General features: G+C 56.4%; 3 protein-coding genes across 11 annotated transcripts in view; 2 read left to right on the top strand and 1 right to left on the bottom strand.

Annotated features, from left to right (window-relative positions):
• The window catches only part of C7H11orf80 (chromosome 7 C11orf80 homolog), a 76260-nt gene extending 70703 nt beyond the window's left edge, over positions 1-5557 (top strand). The window contains exons 14-16 of the mRNA XM_045558381.1: positions 1467-1542; positions 5137-5357; positions 5433-5557. Coding sequence (XP_045414337.1) covers positions 1467-1542; positions 5137-5357; positions 5433-5498 — 363 coding nt within the window. The 3' untranslated portion in view covers positions 5499-5557. The remainder of the gene's footprint in view (positions 1-1466; positions 1543-5136; positions 5358-5432) is intronic.
• Positions 5558-5640: 83 nt separating this feature from the next.
• Positions 5641-10476, top strand: RCE1 (Ras converting CAAX endopeptidase 1). Of its 4 annotated transcripts, XR_006736543.1 has the most exons (9): positions 5653-5864; positions 5997-6099; positions 6191-6274; positions 6550-6628; positions 7298-7465; positions 7594-7665; positions 7932-7994; positions 9605-9865; positions 10182-10476. XR_006736543.1 is itself a non-coding variant. In XM_045558378.1 (8 exons), the coding sequence occupies exons 1-8, from the start codon at positions 5680-5682 to the stop codon at positions 8537-8539; spliced, it is 990 nt and encodes a 329-aa protein (XP_045414334.1). In that variant the 5' UTR covers positions 5641-5679; the 3' UTR covers positions 8540-8973. The 4 variants fall into 4 exon arrangements, 3 of the variants coding, with proteins under 3 accessions (XP_045414334.1, XP_045414335.1, XP_045414336.1); XM_045558378.1 differs by lacking the exons at positions 9605-9865; positions 10182-10476 and adding an exon at positions 8304-8973 and having other exon boundaries at positions 5641-5864; XM_045558379.1 differs by having other exon boundaries at positions 9605-10476.
• A 230-nt stretch (positions 10477-10706) lies between these two features.
• PC (pyruvate carboxylase) overlaps positions 10707-18031 on the bottom strand; it is a 97871-nt gene continuing 90546 nt past the window's right edge. For all 6 annotated transcript variants that reach the window (XM_045558374.1, XM_045558372.1, XM_045558371.1 and 3 more), the window contains 11 exons: positions 15440-15584; positions 15020-15109; positions 14712-14933; positions 14023-14179; positions 13203-13443; positions 12860-13109; positions 12406-12650; positions 12119-12298; positions 11793-12041; positions 11412-11552; positions 10707-11329 (listed from right to left, as the gene is read on the bottom strand). In XM_045558374.1, the coding sequence (XP_045414330.1) occupies positions 11081-11329; positions 11412-11552; positions 11793-12041; positions 12119-12298; positions 12406-12650; positions 12860-13109; positions 13203-13443; positions 14023-14179; positions 14712-14933; positions 15020-15109; positions 15440-15584 (2169 nt within the window). In that variant the 3' untranslated portion in view covers positions 10707-11080. The remainder of the gene's footprint in view (positions 11330-11411; positions 11553-11792; positions 12042-12118; positions 12299-12405; positions 12651-12859; positions 13110-13202; positions 13444-14022; positions 14180-14711; positions 14934-15019; positions 15110-15439; positions 15585-18031) is intronic.

Below are 18031 nucleotides of genomic sequence, written 5' to 3'. Positions count from 1 at the left end.
TTTTTGTGTGGACATCATACATTTGTAATTCTCTTGGGTATGTATCTAGGAGTGGAATCGCCAAATCATACAATAACACTATGTTTTACCTTTTTGAGGAAATTTCCACAGTGGCTGCACCATTTTAGCTTCCTACCAGCACTGTATGATGGTTCCAATTTCTCCATATTCCCATCAACAGTTGCTATTACTACTGCCATCTTAGAGGGTATGAAATCTTAATAATATCTCACAGTGGCTTTGATTTGCATTTCCCTAATGAATACTGATCTTGAGCATCTTGTCATGTGCTTATAGGCCATTTGTGTATCTTCTTTGGAGACGTATCTATTCAAATTCTTTGTCCAGGCTGGGTGCAGTGGCTCACCTATAATCCTAGCACTCCGGTAGGCCGAGGCGGGAGGATCATTTGAGCTCAGGAATTAGAGACCAGCCTGGGCAAGAACGAGACCCTGTCTCTACTAAAAATAGAAAGAAATATGCTGGATAACTAAAAATATAGAGAAAAAATTAGCCGGGCATGGTGGCGCATGCCTGTAGTCCCAGCTACTTGGGAGGCTGAGGCAGGAGGATCACTTGAGACCAGGAATTTGAGGCTGCTGTGAGCTAGGCTGACACCACGGCACTCTAGCCCAGGCACAGGGTGACACTCTGTCTCAAAAATAAATAAATAAATAAATAAGTAAATAAAATTTTTAAAAAACCAAATCCTTTGTCCATTCTATAATTGGGTTGTTATTGTTACAAGTTCTTTATTCTGGATAAAATTACCTTAACAGATATAATTTGCAAATATTTTCTCCCATTCTTGTAGGCTGACTTTTCACTTTTGTCATAGTGTCCTTTGAAGCACAAATTTTTAATTTTGATGAAGAGGGTATCTATTTTTACAAATTTTTATTCTTGAAAAGACAAAAGAGGGGCTGGAAGGATGGGGTTCTAGTCTTAGTAACTGTCCAAATTGAAACTAGTGTGGCAGGGCTGTCAGGCTGCAGATGACTACACAATGTGCCTTGTGACTTCCCAGGTGTGACTTTATTAAATAGTCATTTGTTGAGCACTTACCCTGTGTAAGGCACTCTGCCTGTGAAAAGACAAAGGCATGATGAGCCATACCTTTCAAGGGATTTATGGTGTAGAAAATGGGCACATGCACATGGAGTGACAAACATGGGCATGCCGGCAGACTTCAGAGCCCGAGCAGCGAGGCAGGCAGCAAAGTGACTGATGTTCGAAGGATATGCTGGGAGTGCCAGAGAGCTGCAGAAGGGTCCACGTAAGAAGGAAGCCTCGAGGCAGGAGGCTGAATGGGGGATTCATGAGCCAGGACAGAGTTAAGAGGGAATTCCAGGTGAGGAAGGACAGCCCCATGAGGTCAATGAAGCTACCAGGACCACTCCTGATTCACCAGGGCTCGTTCATGCTCCTGCAAAACTCACTTAGAACTTCTATTTTTTTTTTAGCAGCTGACCTCAGAGAAAAAGGATTCAGCTCAGAGCACTGAGGATGCACAGGACAACACCAACCCGGCGCTCCTTGCAGGTAAGGTTTTAGCTTTTCAGGTGAGCCCTAAATTGAAGCTGGAAAAGTAAAAAACATGACATCAGCTTTCAAACTATTCCACTGCACTTTCTACTGCAGCAATGTCCTGCTGCTGCCACTGGGAAGACCCCCCCCGGGGGGGGCGGTGTCTTCCAGGCAGCAGCAGGAATTCGCTCCCCAAGACGGTAGGACATGACTAGAGATTTCTGGTACAGCTTGTACGGGTTACAGATAGCACGTGATGGGGCAAGTGTGGGTGGACAAGTAGATTTTGGGCCATGAATCCAGTAGGTTCCTTCACATCTTCTCTTGATCATTAGTGTTGACACTGCAGCTCCCTGTTTTGGTTGCGACTCTGCTTTGGGCTCTGGAGGCTGCTCCTGGGTACAGCACCACCTCAACCTTGATATGTAGCATGGGGAAGTATCAGGGTGTGTTACGTGACAGCCGTTATACTGAAGTCCTTTCTCCACACCACATAAACAGCAGCAGGGTGACAGCAGCTCTCACAGTCACTGGTGAGTGCCAGGCCCTATTCTGAGCTTTTAAAATGTATTAATGCTCTTAGTTCTCAAAACAATCCTTTGAGGTGTAGGTACTATTATTATTCTCATTTGACAGAGGAGGAAATTGAGGCCCAGGGATGTCAATAAGCTTACCCAAGGCCACAAGCCAGGAAATGACAGAGCCAGAATTCAAACCTGGTCTGTCTCTGAAAGAGCCAAATTAGCAGGGATGCCCTCCTATAGGTCCTGAGTCCTTTGGACAAAATAGTATCTGGGCTTGAGGGAAGGTGGGGATTGTGACGTAAGCACCTATGCTTTGTTGGTACGTCCCTTTCCAGGGTCATAAAAACAACATGCTGCATGTTGTTTATGCTTGGTCCTAAGATGTATTCCTGAATCATTCTGTCAATTGAACCATATTTTAAAAGTTGTAGAGCTGTTGCTACTGAAAAGAATCCTGCAGTGAAGGCTCATATAAAGCAAAGAGTCTATTTTTTTAAAATTTAGATGTGGATGTTTTTAAAAATGGAAGTATACCATACCACATACAAGTCAGTCTTTATGCAGTGAGGAGAGACAAAAGAATAAATACCTTCCTTTATAAGGAAGAAAATTAACATTTAATTCAGCAACTTCCGTGGACCCTGGGAGATGCTGGGCTTTTCCACAGACCTTATCTCATTTAGTCCTTACAGTGAGCTTGTGGGGTGGGCAGCACTGATCCTCACAAGTGAGACACGCACAGCGCACAGCAGGAGCTGAGTCTCAGCCTGCTGCCTCCACAGCCCATGCTTTCTCCACTGCGCGACATGAGCCTTAAAATCTAGATGGAACCCCCAGCCAGACAGCTTGGGCTGTTCTGCCCTGTAAACCTGCAGTTCTCATTGGCATCCATCTTATGCCCCACACAGGCAGCTCTACTGAAAAAAATCACCAAAATACTGTGTTGATGCCACCACCCATCCGTGGTCCATTCACTGAGGAGCCTTTGGTTTGCCAGTCCTTTCCCTTGTCTTCCAGGCCCTGTCTACTCAGGGGCTACTCCATTCTTTCAAAAATCTACCCCACCTCCGCTCCTGACTTAGCCTCCCACTTTACACTTACTCATCTCTTTTCTCAGTAAACTCACCCAACTTGTACTCCTCCCACTGCAGAACCTCATTAGTGGCCCTCTAAGGCTTAGGGTAGCATTATTCTTCCTGTTTCCTCAGGACCTATTTGTATCAGTTATCACTTCTTTATCTTCAGCTCTCCTCAGCAAGTCAATTACCCATTTCTTCAAAAGAAAATCTCCTATGACCTTGAACTTCCTCCATGTATCCTCAATCTCCCTCCATCCTATCTCAGCCAGGGTTCTTAAAAATGCAAGCTGCAGAGCCAGGGGTAGTGGTGCATGCCTGTAGTCCCACATACTTGGGAGGCTAAGATAGGAGCCTGAGGCAAGAGGACTGCTTGATTCGGGAGTTGGAGGATGCACTGGGCAATGATAGTGCCACTGCACTCCAGCCTGGGTGACCCCCTGGAAAAAACAAAACAAAAAAATAACCCAAGGTGCATGCACCCTGTCTCCCTTTCTTCCTCTCATTCTCTCCCTAATGCAGGGCACTTGCTTCCCTGTGGCCTCTGAAACTGCAAAATCTCTCATTCGGGAAGGCCTCTTAATTACCAAATTGTGCATTTATCTTCATTCTGAACTATTTGCAGAATTTGTTAAAGACCAGGACTCACCTAGTTCCTCCTCCTGGTCCTCCCTAACTATTGTTCATCCTGCACTTCCTCCCTAGCTGTCTTCCACCCCAGCTATGGACCACTGCCTCTGGGCTCAAGATTCCCAAAGTGGCATGACCAACACAGGCCTCCCAAGTGCCGGATGGGAGATTCATCTGCTCACTGGGCAGCTCTCCATGGAGGTCCCATTGGTACCTCAACTTCCTCTCTCCCCATACAGCGCCCTCTGCACACACACGCCAAATTTGGCTCCTCTTACTTTAGTCTTGGTCATGATTAATAGCACCACTGTCTATCCAGTTTTTCCCATCTGATATCTTGGATTCATTCAAGAGGCTTCTCATTCATGTCCCACATCCAATCGGTCACCAAGGCCTGCTGATTGGGCCTGGTGGAGATTTTGACTCCTGGTGATGCCTTCACTCTCCTGGGCTCTTAAGGTCTTCCTGCCTCAAGTCTGATGGAAGCCTCAACTTTGACAGAATGATCTTTGTAAAATACAAAATTAACTCTCTCTCTCTCTCTCCAGTACTTAAAACTCTTCATTGGCTTCCTACTTCCTTACCGATAAAACTCTTGTTTCTTAGCCTTCTCTGATTCCTATTAACCCCTTCAGATTCATCTCCCAGGATCCCCCAACCTTGCCTTTTATGTAGGATGTTGTTTTATGCTTTTATGACTTTGCATAAAGTTTATGTGCATAACTTTCAGCAAGGAATTCCGTTTCTTTCTCTTGTCTGGCATGTTTCTCTTCATTCCTCAAAACCCAGCTCAGGTTATCTCCTCGGGGAAATCTTTCTTCACCTCCAGAGAAGGTTAACAGCTTCCTTCTCTGTTCTAACCCTGGGCTTTGTACACAGGTCTGCATCCCTCCTGCACCTGTGAGCTTCTCTTGAGCTACATTCCCAGGACCTGCTCAGGAAGAATCTATCCCTTAACTTGCACAAGTGCATCACTTAAGTGTAGGAAAGCTGCCTATGGGCACTGCCTAAAGCAACGCGAGCCACAAAGAGAGAGGAAGGCGAGGCCGACGTGGGCAGGGGTCGGGGGTGAGGATCACAGGCGGGAGGAAGGAGCTTGGGCGGACTCCAGGCAGGATGCGTGCGGAACGTGAATGAGTGGCGTGAGCCCCCAAGTGAGGGTTCAGTACGATCCCAGATGCCGCTTCCCAGGTTAGGCTGTGGGGGCAGGGAGGCCCTGAAGCCATTCTGCAGCCTCCCTGCTCCCGAAGGCCCTAGAGCTGCAGGGTTTTGATCCGGACAGGACCTGATGACAGGGGTGCAGACGGAGGAGCCCCTCTGCCCCCAAGGGTCTTTCTGGTACCGTGGGACTAAGATGAAGTGGGCTTGTTTTCTCCTAGAGACCAGCGGGCCAGCGGAAACCAAGAGGCTCACGAGCGGCCGCCTCCGCCAGGGCGAGAAGACGCGAGCTCTCCGCCCTGCCAGGGCCCCGAGTCCGTCGGAGGCCGCCCCGCGCCGCCCGGAGCCCACTGCGGCTTCCCTCACCCCTAGCGGAGGGGAGGCCCGCGCGACCCACGCCAGGGCCCCGGCGCCAGGCGCGAGTCCCGGGAGAGGCCTGGAGGTAACGCGGCGGGGGAGGGAGGGCGGCGCCAGGCCGCTGCCGAGGTCCTCACCCCGGCCCCCTTTGCTCCCGCAGGACGCGCTGTGGCTGCAGGAGGTCTCCAACCTGTCCGAGTGGCTGAGTCCCGGCCCTGGGTCCTGAGCCGGTCCCCTCCCGCGAGTCCCGCCAGTCCCGCCGCCGCTGTAGCGAGTCCTTCAATAAAGCTGCTACGCGCCTCCGCGTGCGCTTGCGTGTTGGGGGCGGGGCGGGGCCGCGCGCCGCCCGACGTCACCTGCGCTTCCTCGGGGCTACGTCACTGGTGCGCGCCGCGGGTGCGGGCGCGATGGCGGCGCTGGGCGGGGACGGGCTGCGCCTGCTGTCGGTGTCGCGGCCGGAGCGGCAGCCCGAGTCGGCGGCGCTGGGCGGCCCGGGCCCCGGGCTGTGCTGCTGGGTGTCCGTGTTCTCCTGCCTTAGCCTCGCCTGCTCCTACGTCGGCAGCCTCTACGTCTGGAAGAGCGAGCTGCCCAGGTGCGGGGGCTGCGCGCGCGGCCGGATCCCGCGCCCCCGAGAGGCGGGGCTGGGGCGGAGCTCGGGCGAGCCGGGGGCGGGGCCGCACTGACAGGCGGCTGCGGGCCCCCTGAACTTACTGCCCCTCCCTAGGGACCACCCCGCCGTCATCAAGCGGCGCTTCACCAGTGTCCTGGTGGTGTCCAGTCTCTCGCCCCTCTGCGTGCTGCTCTGGAGGGAACTCACGGGCATCCAGGTGGGAAGGATGCGGGGCACAGGGCAACTGGAGAGACCTCGGGGTCTTGGGGGGAGGGAGCAAGACTGATGCCTCCTTTCCTGTGGCTCAGCCAGGCACATCCCTGCTCACCCTGATGGGCTTCAGGCTGGAGGGCATTTTCCCCGCGGCACTGCTGCCCCTGCTGCTGACCATGGTGAGTGCTCCCGCTTTGTCCTTCTCTGGTCTTTGTTAGCATCATGCGTTTTTCGTGGACTTTTTTTTCTTATCTTGGTGTGTCTGGTTTTCCGCTGATGGGAGACAGGAATTGTGATACGGCTCTGGGGCCCTCGGGTATTCTTGGGTTGGAAATCCTCGCTGAGAAAGGAAGCTTGAAGTCTCACAAGGCTGGCCAAGGTCAAAGGTTTGGGCAAGGGCAGTAGACTATGATGGAAGTCTTTCCTTTGATCTCTCCTGTTTTTCTGACCCCAGATCCTTTTCCTGGGCCCACTGATGCAGCTTTCTATGGATTGTCCCTGTGACCTGGCAAATGGGTTGAAGGTTGTCCTAGGTGAGTCCTTCAAGGTGAGGGGAAAAGTAGGCACACTCTGGGACAATGGGGAAAGGGAATCAGTGGGCTCATGGTGTAATCTGGACATGAGACATGAGCTGTCATCTCTGGGTATGTTTCCTCATCAGTAAAATGGAAACATAGAGCCAGATGGCCTCTAGGAGTTGGTTCTTGATGTCCAAGGTGACCCCTGGGGACCCGCAGCAGTACTTGGTGTGGTCCAGAAAGCAAAGCCTCCTGCCTCCCCAAACCAGAGCTGGTCTTGGTTAGATTTTGATGTCTGTTTACTACCAGGATACCCTGCCTGCGTAGGCTTCTAATGCCATCCTTTCAGTTGTCTTAAGACATTGTTTTGTAGCCAGGTGCAGTGGCTCACACCAGTAATTCCAGCAACTTGGGAGGGTGAGGCAGGAGGATCACTTAAGGCCAGGAATTCGAGACCGGCCTGGGCAGCAGAGTGAGACCGCAGTCTCCTAAAAAAAAAAGTGCTTTATGCTGGGTCTAATGAACGAAGTTCGACTGTCCTCCCACCTCCCACCAACCCCGTTCCCAAGAATATTGATGCCTGAGTTTGCCCCGAGTAAAATCGTGGGAGAGGGGTCCTTAGGGAGCTATGTCTCATTGTTGTGTAGCTAGTCACTCACTGCTTGTCCTGAATGCCTTTTCCAGCCCCCCGCTCCTGGGCCCGCTGCCTCACAGACATGCGTTGGCTGCGGAACCAAGTGATCGCACCCCTGACAGAGGAGCTGGTGTTCCGGGCCTGTATGTTGCCCATGTTAGCACCATGCACGGGTCTGGGCCCTGCTGTGTTCACCTGCCCACTCTTCTTTGGAGTTGGTGAGTCTGGCCAACTTGGTCCTGCTAAGATGTTCTCAGTGTGAGAGCTAAGAATGGGACTTGGGGCGAGGAGTGGGCATAGAGGGAAGGCTGGGAGGCACGTGACGTGGTTTTCACTTTCTTCCCAGCCCATTTTCACCACATTATTGAGCAGCTGCGTTTCCGCCAGAGCAGTGTAGGGAGCATCTTCCTGTCTGCAGGTGAGTCCTGGAGAACTTGCCTGGGGCAGTCCTGGGCTAGGGTGTGTGTGGGCGTCTCTGCCGGGCACTCTGGAGAAAGAATTGGGAGGAGAGGGCTGTGGTATTGGAGGGGCCACTGACCATGGGAGTTGGGATGCAGAGGACAGCTGTAGGTAGGCCGGCAGCCACTGCCCCAGGGGGAAGGGGATAGTCTCTGGCTGGTGGGTATGCAGTGCTGGGGCAGGAAGGGCGTGCAGGTGTGGTCACTCACAGCCTCCCGTCTCCAGCGTTCCAGTTCTCCTACACAGCTGTCTTCGGTGCCTACACTGCTTTCCTCTTCATCCGCACAGGTTGGTCCTCAGTCTCTCACGGGTCCCCCAGGGCTCAGGGGCCCACAGAAGCGGGTGGGAGAATGGGAATACTGTTTATGCTAGGCGTGACAAGTTCTTCCACCACAGTCCTTGATACAGGCCGAGCCAGGGCACTCGGCCTGGTGAGGTCTGAGAGGTGGGAAGCAGCAGAGACCATGGTATGTGGGTGGATTGGGTGGCAGGGTGGGGTGCAGATCTCCTGTTTCAGGGGATGAGGGGCACTTGCCCTGGAAGGGCCCGAGGAGGTGGTCGGGCTGCTCCATGAGTTGCTCTGTCTCCCCTCCCCAGGACACCTGATTGGGCCGGTTCTCTGCCACTCCTTCTGCAATTACATGGGCTTCCCTGCCGTCTGTGCGGCCCTGGAGCACCCGCAGAGGCGGCCCCTGCTGGCAGGCTATGCCCTGGGCGTGGGACTCTTCCTGCTTCTGCTCCAGCCCCTCACGGACCCCAAGCTCTATGGCAGCCTTCCCCTTTGTGTGCTTTTGGAGCGGACAGGAGACTCAAAGGCTCCCCTGTGCTCCTGACCTTCACTCCTGTGTACACTCCTATGAACTCTCACAGGCCCCCGAGCCCCTCCCCATCAAGGGGTACTGCAGGGGAGGGGCTGGCTGGGGTCCCCGAGATCTCAGGAATTTTTGTAGGGGATCGAAGCCAGAGCTAGTTGAATCCCAGGGACCAGAGAAAGGAGCAAATATCCAAAGGGTGCAGCCCCTCTTAAAAGGGGATTGAGGAACAGCTTGGAGTGAGGGGACAAGGGGCAGGTCCCAGGAACCACACATGCCCTTCCTCACTTTGGACTGCTGCTTCTCTTAGCTCCTCTGCCCCCCTCTGCCTCTGAAAAGCTGCTGGGGGTTTTTTATTTATAAAACCCCTCCCCCAACAACTTCCCAGGGTTTTCTTGTTGTCTTTTTGCATCAGGACTTTGTATTGGGATATTAAAGAGATTTAACTTGGGTAACTTGGCCTTGGATCTTTGGGAGTCAGTCTGTATTTGGGGTCTTGTGTGAGGACTCCAGGCAGTTCTTGGAATTGTGCCCACCACCTGTCCCAGCTACCTTGAGCATGGGTCTCTGGCTGTCATGGGCTTGTGGCTTCCTCTTTCCTGAGCCGGGCTCCAAGTCCTAGCATGGGTGGGTCTGAGACTGCAGGTACCAAGCGTGAGCCCAGCTCATCCTGGGGCCTGTGCCTTGGCTACAGGGCCAGGGAGTGAGAGCCATGGCCCTGACCCCGGTGGTGGAACCTCCAGCTTGTGTCCTCTGCCCGAGGCCTCCAGCAGGACCTCCACAGTCTACCAGGCTCATTTTACACAAGAGGAAATAGGTCCAGAATGCGAGAGGAACCTACGTGGAGTGACACAGGACTAGAGGCTTTTCTGCTTCTGCCACTCAGACCTCTGCCCCTGGATGAGCTCAGAACAGCGCTGGCAGCCCCGGGGTGGGGGGGGCTCTGCCCAGTGATAGGCAGCTCAGGATTCTTGCTTAGAACGGATTAGTGTTCTACCTACTGGCTTCATTTTTAGAATGGTTCTCATTCTCCCACCCAGGGCTTTAAAAAAAAAATTGATTCTTGAAACAGTTTTATCCTTTTAGGTCCCATTCCAGACTCAAGAAGGAGGTTGGCCCAAGTCCCCTTTCTTGAGGTTGGTGGTTACTTCTCCACGACACCCCCAGGTTGGCTGTGATTAAACTACATTCACATGGATCTAAAGGGCAACGTCGCACACCTGCCTCCCTGGAGAGCTTTCCTCTCCCCCAGCCTGTTGGGGCCACAGGGTACATTTGGGATCTTAGGGTCCAGAGAGGAAGAGGCCTGGGACCCCTGCAACTTGCCCACCCCAGAGCACTGGGCAGGTAGGCTTGCTGGGTGCCAGGGATGTGTGTCCTGCTGCGTGGGGCGGGGGGGTGCCTCTCGGTTCTGTCCCTCCCCCTCCTCACAGAGTCTGGCGTTTCTTCCACCAGCCCCAGCCCCGGCCCCTGCTAAGGAGCTGCCTTCTCTGCCTTTCCCCTCTCACCAGCCACACCTCACCTTGCCTGTGGGGAGGAGGGTAGTGGTGTAGGTGGGGTTAATGTCACCCCCGGCCCCCGCAGGAGTGGGAGCTGAGGCTCAGGATTCAGGTTGTGCGGATGGACAGGGTGAGAACCTGGGACCCTTCTAACCTCCCACCAGCACCCTCGCAGCCAGAGCGCTCAGAGTAACTTCTGCCGAATCACCACTCCCAAGGTTTTCACCCACTGCCCAGAAGGTGGTTGTGTTTGCATTTAGTCCTGAACTAACGAGGTGAGAGGTTGGCCCTGGGTTTTAGAAAGCTGAGCAGTGTGGCTGGGAAGAGAGTCTGCCTGCAGCCTGGGTTTCCTCCCTCTCTGCCTCTTAACAGCTGTGGAGTCCTGGACAAATTATTTAACCTTCCTATGACCTGGTTTTGGTGTCCATAAGATGGATAAAGGCTGATTTCCTGAGTTAACAGGTGTCACGTACTTAGAACATCCCCAATCCCCCAAGCAAGACTCAGAAACAGCAAGTCCTTTTGGGGTATATGTACAGTAGGCATCTAGCAGTGACTGAAAAACAGAACCCTGTCATCTTTGCTACCCTCTAGAGAGGAAGATATACCCTGCCCCCCACCCATGTGGGGTTTGAGTGGCATGGCCTGGGGGCAGCGCTGGGGTGAGGTGAGCTGCACAGGACCCAGTATGGAAGGGAAAGCCAGTTTTTATTAAGCAGATTTTCCAGGACCTGGGACTTAGATCTCTGCTCTCCCCCCTCCAGGAGGTAGAACCCCTAAACCCTCCCCCCAGGTCCTCGGACCACCTGTAGTCTCCAGTGAGCAGGAGATTCCTATTTGGCAAGAAATGAGTATGTGAGAAACTGTCCACCCGTAGGGAAAGGACAGATGGCTGAAGGGAATGGGCCGCTGCAGGTGGCTTCTCTCCTGTCCAGCTAAGGACAAAACCTCCAGGGCCAGGCCCTCCTGCCCGCAGGCACTGGCTGGTCTGGGCCTGCCCTGGTAGCACAGCTGTGTTGAAGGCTTGGGGTGGGGATGGCCAGGCTTCTGGTCTAGCGCAAGATCACTCAATCTCCAGGATGAGGTCGTCACCTTCTAGTGTCATGTCCTTGGTCACGTGGACCTTGCGGACAGTGCCCTCCATGGGTGAGGTCACCACAGTCTCCATCTTCATGGCACTGAGCACACACAGGGGCTGGCCCTTGGCCACCTTGGCTCCTGCTGCCACCTTGATGTCTATCACCTTCCCAGGCATGGGTGCCCCAATCTGGCCCTTCACATCCTTCAGGGCCTTGGGGTGGAAGTGCATCTCCTGCGGACGGGACAGAGCGGGCATGAGGCACAGCAGAGCCAACCCATCCCCACCACCTGGCTGGCCCTGGGGGGAGCCGCACCTTCATGGCTTGGGTGTCCTTGACCAGGATGGACCGCAGCTGCCCGTTGAGCTCAAAGAAGACCTGCCTCTGGCCGGCCCGGTTCAGGTCGCTCACAGCCAGGGCTTTGATGTGCAGCGTCTTGCCCCGCTCCAGCTCCACCTGGAAGAAGGGCTTGGAGGCTCAGAGCTGGGGGGCAGGTCTGGGAGAGTAGCCCCCTGACCCTGGCCACAGGGCAGTCCCCCACCCTGGGTCTTGGCTCTTCCCTTGTGAAGGTAACTGTTCATGTCAAGGGTCCTTTCTGCTCCCAAAGCTTGCTAGGCTGGGAGACAGCCAAGCCACAGTCTGGTGCTCTGGGGCAGGGGCGAGGCGTGGAGTGTGGGCAGCGCCAGAGCCACTGACCTCAAACTCCTCTGCAATTTTGGGTCCCTGCAGGAAGAGGCGGGTATTGAGACTATCCAGGGGGCCAAAGGTGGCAGTGAAGTCCTTGAAGTGGGCAAAGACGTCCGGGTACATGGCTGCTGAGAGCACATCTTCTGGGGTCACCTCCTCCCCGTGCCGATCCATCAGCTCCTTCTCCAGTGCCTGCAGATCAAGGGGCGGGAGGGAGGCTCCGGGCCTTCCCTCCACCCTGGGCAGGTCCTTCAGCACCTGGGGAGCAAAGCAGAGGGTCAGGCCTGATTCCTGTACCCAAACCCCACCTTCCCATCATGCTGGGCCTTTCCTACCTTGGAGCGAAGGGGCTCAGGGAACCCCCCATGGGGGATGCCAATGTAGCCCTGCAGAAACTCCACCACCGAGCGGGGGAAGGACAGCTCTTCTGCCTGAGCTTCAGCCTCTGCCCGGCTCAACCCATTCTGTACCATGAACTGGGCCAGGTCCCCCACAATCTTGGAGGAGGGTGTCACCTAAGGAGAAGGATCCCCTGCAGGTTAGGCTGCCAGGCACCTAATGGAGGTCCCAAGGCAGGAGCACACAGGCCTGTGTGTCAGGCAGGAGACGGGGCCTGGCTCACCTTGATGAGGTCGCCCAGCATCTGGTTGGCCTCCACATAGGCCTTCTTGACCTCCTTGAACTTGGAGCCAAGCCCCATGCTGTGGGCCTGGAAGTGCAGGTTGGTGTACTGGCCCCCCGGGATCTCATTCTCGTACACATCCGAGTTGCCAGACTTCATGGTGGCCGTGCAGTCAAAGGCAGCGTACAGTCCCCGCGCCCCCTCCCAGTACTCGCTGTAGTCAAACACTCGCTCCAGGGGCACCTCTGCGGGGAGGCCAGCGTCAGGGGAGGGCTCAGGGGCGCGCGGCCCTCCTCCCAGACCCAGGGCTGGCTCAGGCCCCACCTCAGGCTCAGGTGACAGGAGCCAGCAAGGCCACGGTGGGGTGCCTGGGTTCTAGGTAAACCCGTCTGCTGACAGCAGTGGCGGCCGTGGCTTTGAGAGGGGCATGGTTGTGGGCTATTGTTCTTCCTACCTGTATCCAGGGGAGTCCCTCGCGTACAGGCCACCAGGGCCCCCATGCTGGGCTGTGAGGTCATCCCGGACATGGAGTCGGCTGCCACGTCCACCACATCAGCCCCAGCCTGGGCACAGGCCAGCATGGCTGCCACGCCTGCCCCTGACGTGTCGTGGGTGTGGATGTGCAGCGGGAGGTCAGGGAAACGGTCCCGGAGGGAGCTGACCAGCATGGTGCAGGCCGCTGGCTTCAGCAGCCCTGCCATGTCCTGGGGGGATGGGGCAGAGAGGAGACCGTAAAGAGCGGGCATGGTGTGCGCCTGGGGGGAGGACGCGGCGGGGGCGGACAGTGGCTCCAGCACCTTGATGCACAGGATGTGGGTGCCGGCTCGCACCAGCTCTTCAGCCAAGCCCATGTAGTACTGCAGCGAGTACTTGGTGCGGCTGGGGTCCGCCACGTCCCCCGTGTACGAGATGGCGGCCTCCACCACGCCTCCCGCGCTGCCTGCTGCCTCCATGCCCAGCAGCATGTTGGGCAAGTAGTTGAGAGAGTCAAAGATCCGGAAGACGTCCATGCCGTTCTCTTTGGCCACCTCACAGAACCTGAGTGGGTGGGAGAGCCCAGGGCTGAGTCCCACATGCTGTCCCCTGCACGTTCTTTCCCGGCCTACCCCACAGCCCCTGGGGAACGAGATCTGGGTGTGGCATCCACAGGCGGGGTGAGCTGGACACAGTAGCGTGGACAAGGCCTTTTCCAGGGCAGCCTGCCCTGGGCAGAGCCGGGTCCTGCACTAGTCACATGCAGCGTAGGTAGCGTCTGCCCAGGCCTGGAGGATTGGCTGGGGGATGCGCTCTGTACAGGAGTGGCACTGTGGGAGAGAGCACTGAATGAGGAGTCCTGAGGCCTGGGTTCTAACCCCAGCTCTATACCGAGTGGCCTAGGACAAGTCATCTGCCCCCTCAGGGCCTCCACTTCCCCATGGGTGAAAAAGGGTGATCTAGAACCTTCTGGTTCTACAGCTACAAATCACTTCCTAACATTTCCAAACAGCAGCCCCCGCTGAGTGTCACCACAGAAAGACTTGGTTCCGAGCCCTCCGAGGGAGTGCAGGCCATTGCAATGTGGCCTGGTACCCGCCGGGCCACACCTTGCAGTGTCTGCCCACCCCACCCCAGGCTCACTTGTAGACCACATTGTCGGGGTAATTGGTGTAGCCCACAGCATTGGCCCCCCGCAGCAGCATCTGGAATGGGATGTTGGGGATGAGCTCCCGCAGCTCCTGCAGCCGCCGCCAGGGGCACTCATACAGGAAGCGCATGGCAACATCAAACGTGGCTCCTGCACAGGGACCGAGAGGCCCAGGTCAGCTCCACAGGTCCTGGGGACCCCAGTAGGCCCTGCAGCCTGAGCTTGCAGCTCCAGTACACCAGGTCCTGTTCACCTTCGCGGTGCCTCGTGTTCCCAGCTCTGACCCCCACAGGTTTTCCCTTTGCTGATCTCCTGGGCGGACCAGGCTCATTTGTGTCCTCTCTGTGTCCCCTTTAAGGCCCCCACGTCTTCCTCCCTCCAGTCCTGTGCTCCAGTGAGCTAACGGGCTGGCGCCTCCTCCCTGACCCTGAGCCTCCCACCCAGGGCCTGGGTCTCAGCTCTGCAACCTCACGTGAGCCCAGCACCAGGCCTGCCCAGAGTGGGCACCAGTCCGTGTTCACTGAACAAATAAACACTGTGCTTTCTGCAGCGCTCACACTTTGGTTTTCTCAACGTTAACATCTTGAGCTTGTCCCCAGTGGCCTGGGCCTTTGGGGCTGGCCACACACTGGGTATGCAGTTCCTGCCAGGTACTAGCCAACATTCCAGCCGGCCAACCTACCTCCCCAGTTCTCTATGCTGAAGAGCTTGCTGAAGTTGTGGGAGACATAGGGCGCAATCTTCTTGAGGTCATGGGTGCGCACACGAGTGGCCAGCAGTGACTGGTGGGCATCCCTGAAGGTCGTGTCCATCAGCAGCAGGCCCTGGTGGTTCCGCACAGCTCGAGCGAAGCCTTCGGGCCCCTCCCGCAGCAGAATGTCTCTGAAACCGGCCGGAGGCGGGCCTAGGGCAGACAGGGGCATTGACACCCATCCTGCAGGTGACAACCTCCTGTCTCTCCCATGAGTTGGCAGAATGGATCTCACCTACCGATGGGCACTGCAGGGACAATGGGGTCCATGGGGCTGGGACTGGCCTTGATAGGGATTGGGGTGGTTGGACCATTCACCATGACGTGTCCTAGGGAGAGAGTGGGCAGTGGGTCAGGGCAGGTGGGGCAGAGTCTGAGTTGAGAGCAGCAGTGAGAGTAGGTGGGCTCGGGGGTGGGGCATGCCTCCAGGACACCCAGTCCTCCAACTGGCCCCTGCCCTCTCCAAAGCCAGACCCTCCTGGGTCCAGGCAGTGGGGACTTGTTGGGGGCCACATGGATAGAAAAGGGGAGCTTCTCAAATAAGAGCAAGGAGGATGGGTAAACTGGGAGGGTGCATCGAAAGGGCTGGGGTAAGGGGCAGGGGCAGGAGCAGGAGCAAGGCATCTGGGAGGGCAGAGAAGGGCAGTCTCGGGCCAGACCGAGGTAGTGTAGCAGCTTCTGGGCCCGGTTCTGTGCGGGCCGCAGCTGGAACAGCTCTGGGTTCTCGTCTATGAACTGGGTGTCCACGGTGCCTGCCAGGAACTGCTGGTTGTTGAGCACGTTCTGCAGGAAGGGGATGTTGGTCTGCAGGACAGAGGCAGGTGGGGGGTCACCATGCAGCACGGACAGGAAAGGGAGAAGGGAAGAGGCCAAAGTTGCCACCCTGTGCGAAGGGGCGTTTCCCCATCCTTCAACCCTCAACCCTCCCCTCATCTGGTGGAGTCCCCTAAGCTGTCAGGGGCTGAGCCCACTCCCTCCACCCCTGCCCACCCCAAAATGCATGCTGAATGCCACCTCTCCTACCTCCTCAGTGGTCTGGAAACACACACCTCCTCTCCTCCCTACAGCCCAGAACACGGCTAAGCCTTTCCTGCAGCAGCCACGGCCTAGAGCAGCCACCCTCTCTCTGTCCCTGCCACACTTCTTGGAAGAGGCCCGTACCTCCCACAAGCCCACGCTCTGACATCTCTAGGTGGCCGCCTCCTGGCTAAGTCCAGCGGACATGCTCCCACGCTGACGCTCTTGCCCTGGGCTTCCTCCCACACCACACACCACCCTGGGTGGCCTCATCCTGGGCCTGCAGCTCCAGTGACAGCTTCCATTCCTAGAGCCAAAACCCAAAGGCAGAATGGCCTCCTGGGCATCTCTGCTTGTATGTCCCGCACAGAAGCTCAGCAAGTCCCAGAACAGCTTCCCACCTGCTGCCCCAGTCCCCCTCGGCCTAGGCGGGTGCCTCACCAGCTACTCAGTTACCAAAACCTGCACCCAGCACGCACACCACCCACTCCTCCCATGTCACTGGTCAAGCTGGACGGTCCTACTATGGCCTCTAGACCCTATGACCTCTCCTCCATCTCCAGGCCACCCCTTCCACCGGCCTTCCTCATCATAGCCACGTCTGGCCACGCCAGACTCGCTGTGTGCTCTCACCCTCCACGCTTGCACCCTCCTGGGAAATGCTTGCTGGATGTCTGAACTCGAAGGCCTTTGTACTCTCCTCTTTCTAGTGCATCCCTGTAGAATTAGCTGCTGGAGCCACCCCCCAGGCCCATCATCCAGTGCTCGTCTGTGTCCCTCACGTGCCTGGGAGCGCTCTGGGGACAGGATGCTGTCTGAGGCACTTGCATCTGTGGGCTTTGTGCACAAGGGCCCTCAGTTCTGCTAATTAAATGGCTGGGTGACAACATGAGGTTGGGGCAGGGCAAATATAACCTAGAGGCTACACGAGGACCTGGGAGCCAGCACCGCAAGCGACGCCCCATGACTGTGAGGCCACATGGCTGGGACTCCATGTGAGCGTGGCATGTGGCTGTGTGGCTTCATCCCTGGCTTCTGCTTCGGAGAAAGCAAATCCATGTATTCCAAGTTCTGCTGGCACCTTCATTACGGACTCAGGGTGCAACATGGACCTCTTCGAGAGTGCACTTGTCCCCTTAGGGTTCCTATCACCTGGACAGGAAAGGTGCCTCCTGCACCAGCATCCTGCAGGCGTCACTGCAGAGTGGGGCCCAGTCAAGAATGCCTTGTGCCTGTCTGGTGTGGCAGGTCTGCTTCTGAGCCTAGCCCCTGTCCCTCCTAAAGAGATGGGGACATTTCAACTGGGCCAACTCATGGCATTTGAGAAAGGAAACAGCTACTTAAACCATCTAAAGAGCCTAGAGCCACATAAGGGCAAGAAGGATCCCCAGAGGCCTCCCTGTCCCAGCCTGCACTTCCCTTCTGTACATTCCGCCTCTGTAACTACTGGGCATCCTTCGTCCCCTCTGTACCGGAAGCTCCATGGGGCAGGAACCAGGCCCATCTGGCTCCTGACATACCCCAACTCCCAGCACGAGGTGGCACGTGATAGACGCAAGGATAAACGTCTATGTTTAGAGTGCATGAAAACATTTTTGATGAGAAGCGGAACAAAGAAATATCTGATGCCATCACACATCAGCGCTGACCCGCGCCAGGATCCAACCCTTCATTTCACAAACACAACAGCTGAGGCCCAGGGAGTGGCAGGAGTAAGAAAGGCTTCCAGTTGCCAGGAGTTAAGCCTCTCCCCCAAGAAGTGCATGAGTGCGCGCAATTAATACCCCGGCCTACATGAGCAAAGCGGCGCAGCGGTTAACTTGCCAGGCGGGATTAGAATTCCAGTCTCCGGTCCCCCTGGGTTCTGGGGATCTCGGGTCTGGAGGGAGGAGAACCAGGAAGGTCGGGGTTTAGGTAGTCTGAGCATGAGAAGATACAGGGGAGGGGGTGACTTGTTTCCCAACTGGGCAGACGGCTAGTGGTAGTGGGACCAGGGTGCCCCAGCTCTCTGAAGTGGGAAGCGGGCGCCACCCCCACCTCACACCAGGGTCCCTTTCTCGGGGAGCTCGTCCTGGGCCGCTGTCCCAGGGAGCTGGCCCCGCGGGGGCGGAGGAGGAGGGAGCGGCTGCAGGAGCGCGAGGACACCGGGCTTCCGCGCCGCACACTCCGAAGCGAGGCCGGCTGGCTCCCTGCGCCCGGCCCGGCGGGCGGGGAAGCCGGGGAGGGGCTGGGAC

The sequence above is a fragment of the Lemur catta genome, chromosome 7 (genome assembly GCF_020740605.2).
Source record: "Lemur catta isolate mLemCat1 chromosome 7, mLemCat1.pri, whole genome shotgun sequence".
Classification (NCBI taxonomy): domain Eukaryota; kingdom Metazoa; phylum Chordata; class Mammalia; order Primates; family Lemuridae; genus Lemur; species Lemur catta.
This window is presented reverse-complemented; position numbering and strand designations above follow the sequence as displayed.

Coding starts and splice junctions, on each gene's coding strand:
- RCE1 (XM_045558378.1), top strand. CDS start 5,680: ATGGCGGCGCTGGGCGGGGACGGGCTGCGCCTGCTGTCGGTGTCGCGG. Junction 6,100..6,190: donor GGGAACTCACGGGCATCCAG/GTGGGAAGGATG, acceptor CCTGTGGCTCAG/CCAGGCACATCCCTGCTCAC. Junction 7,995..8,303: donor TTTCCTCTTCATCCGCACAG/GTTGGTCCTCAG, acceptor TCCCCTCCCCAG/GACACCTGATTGGGCCGGTT.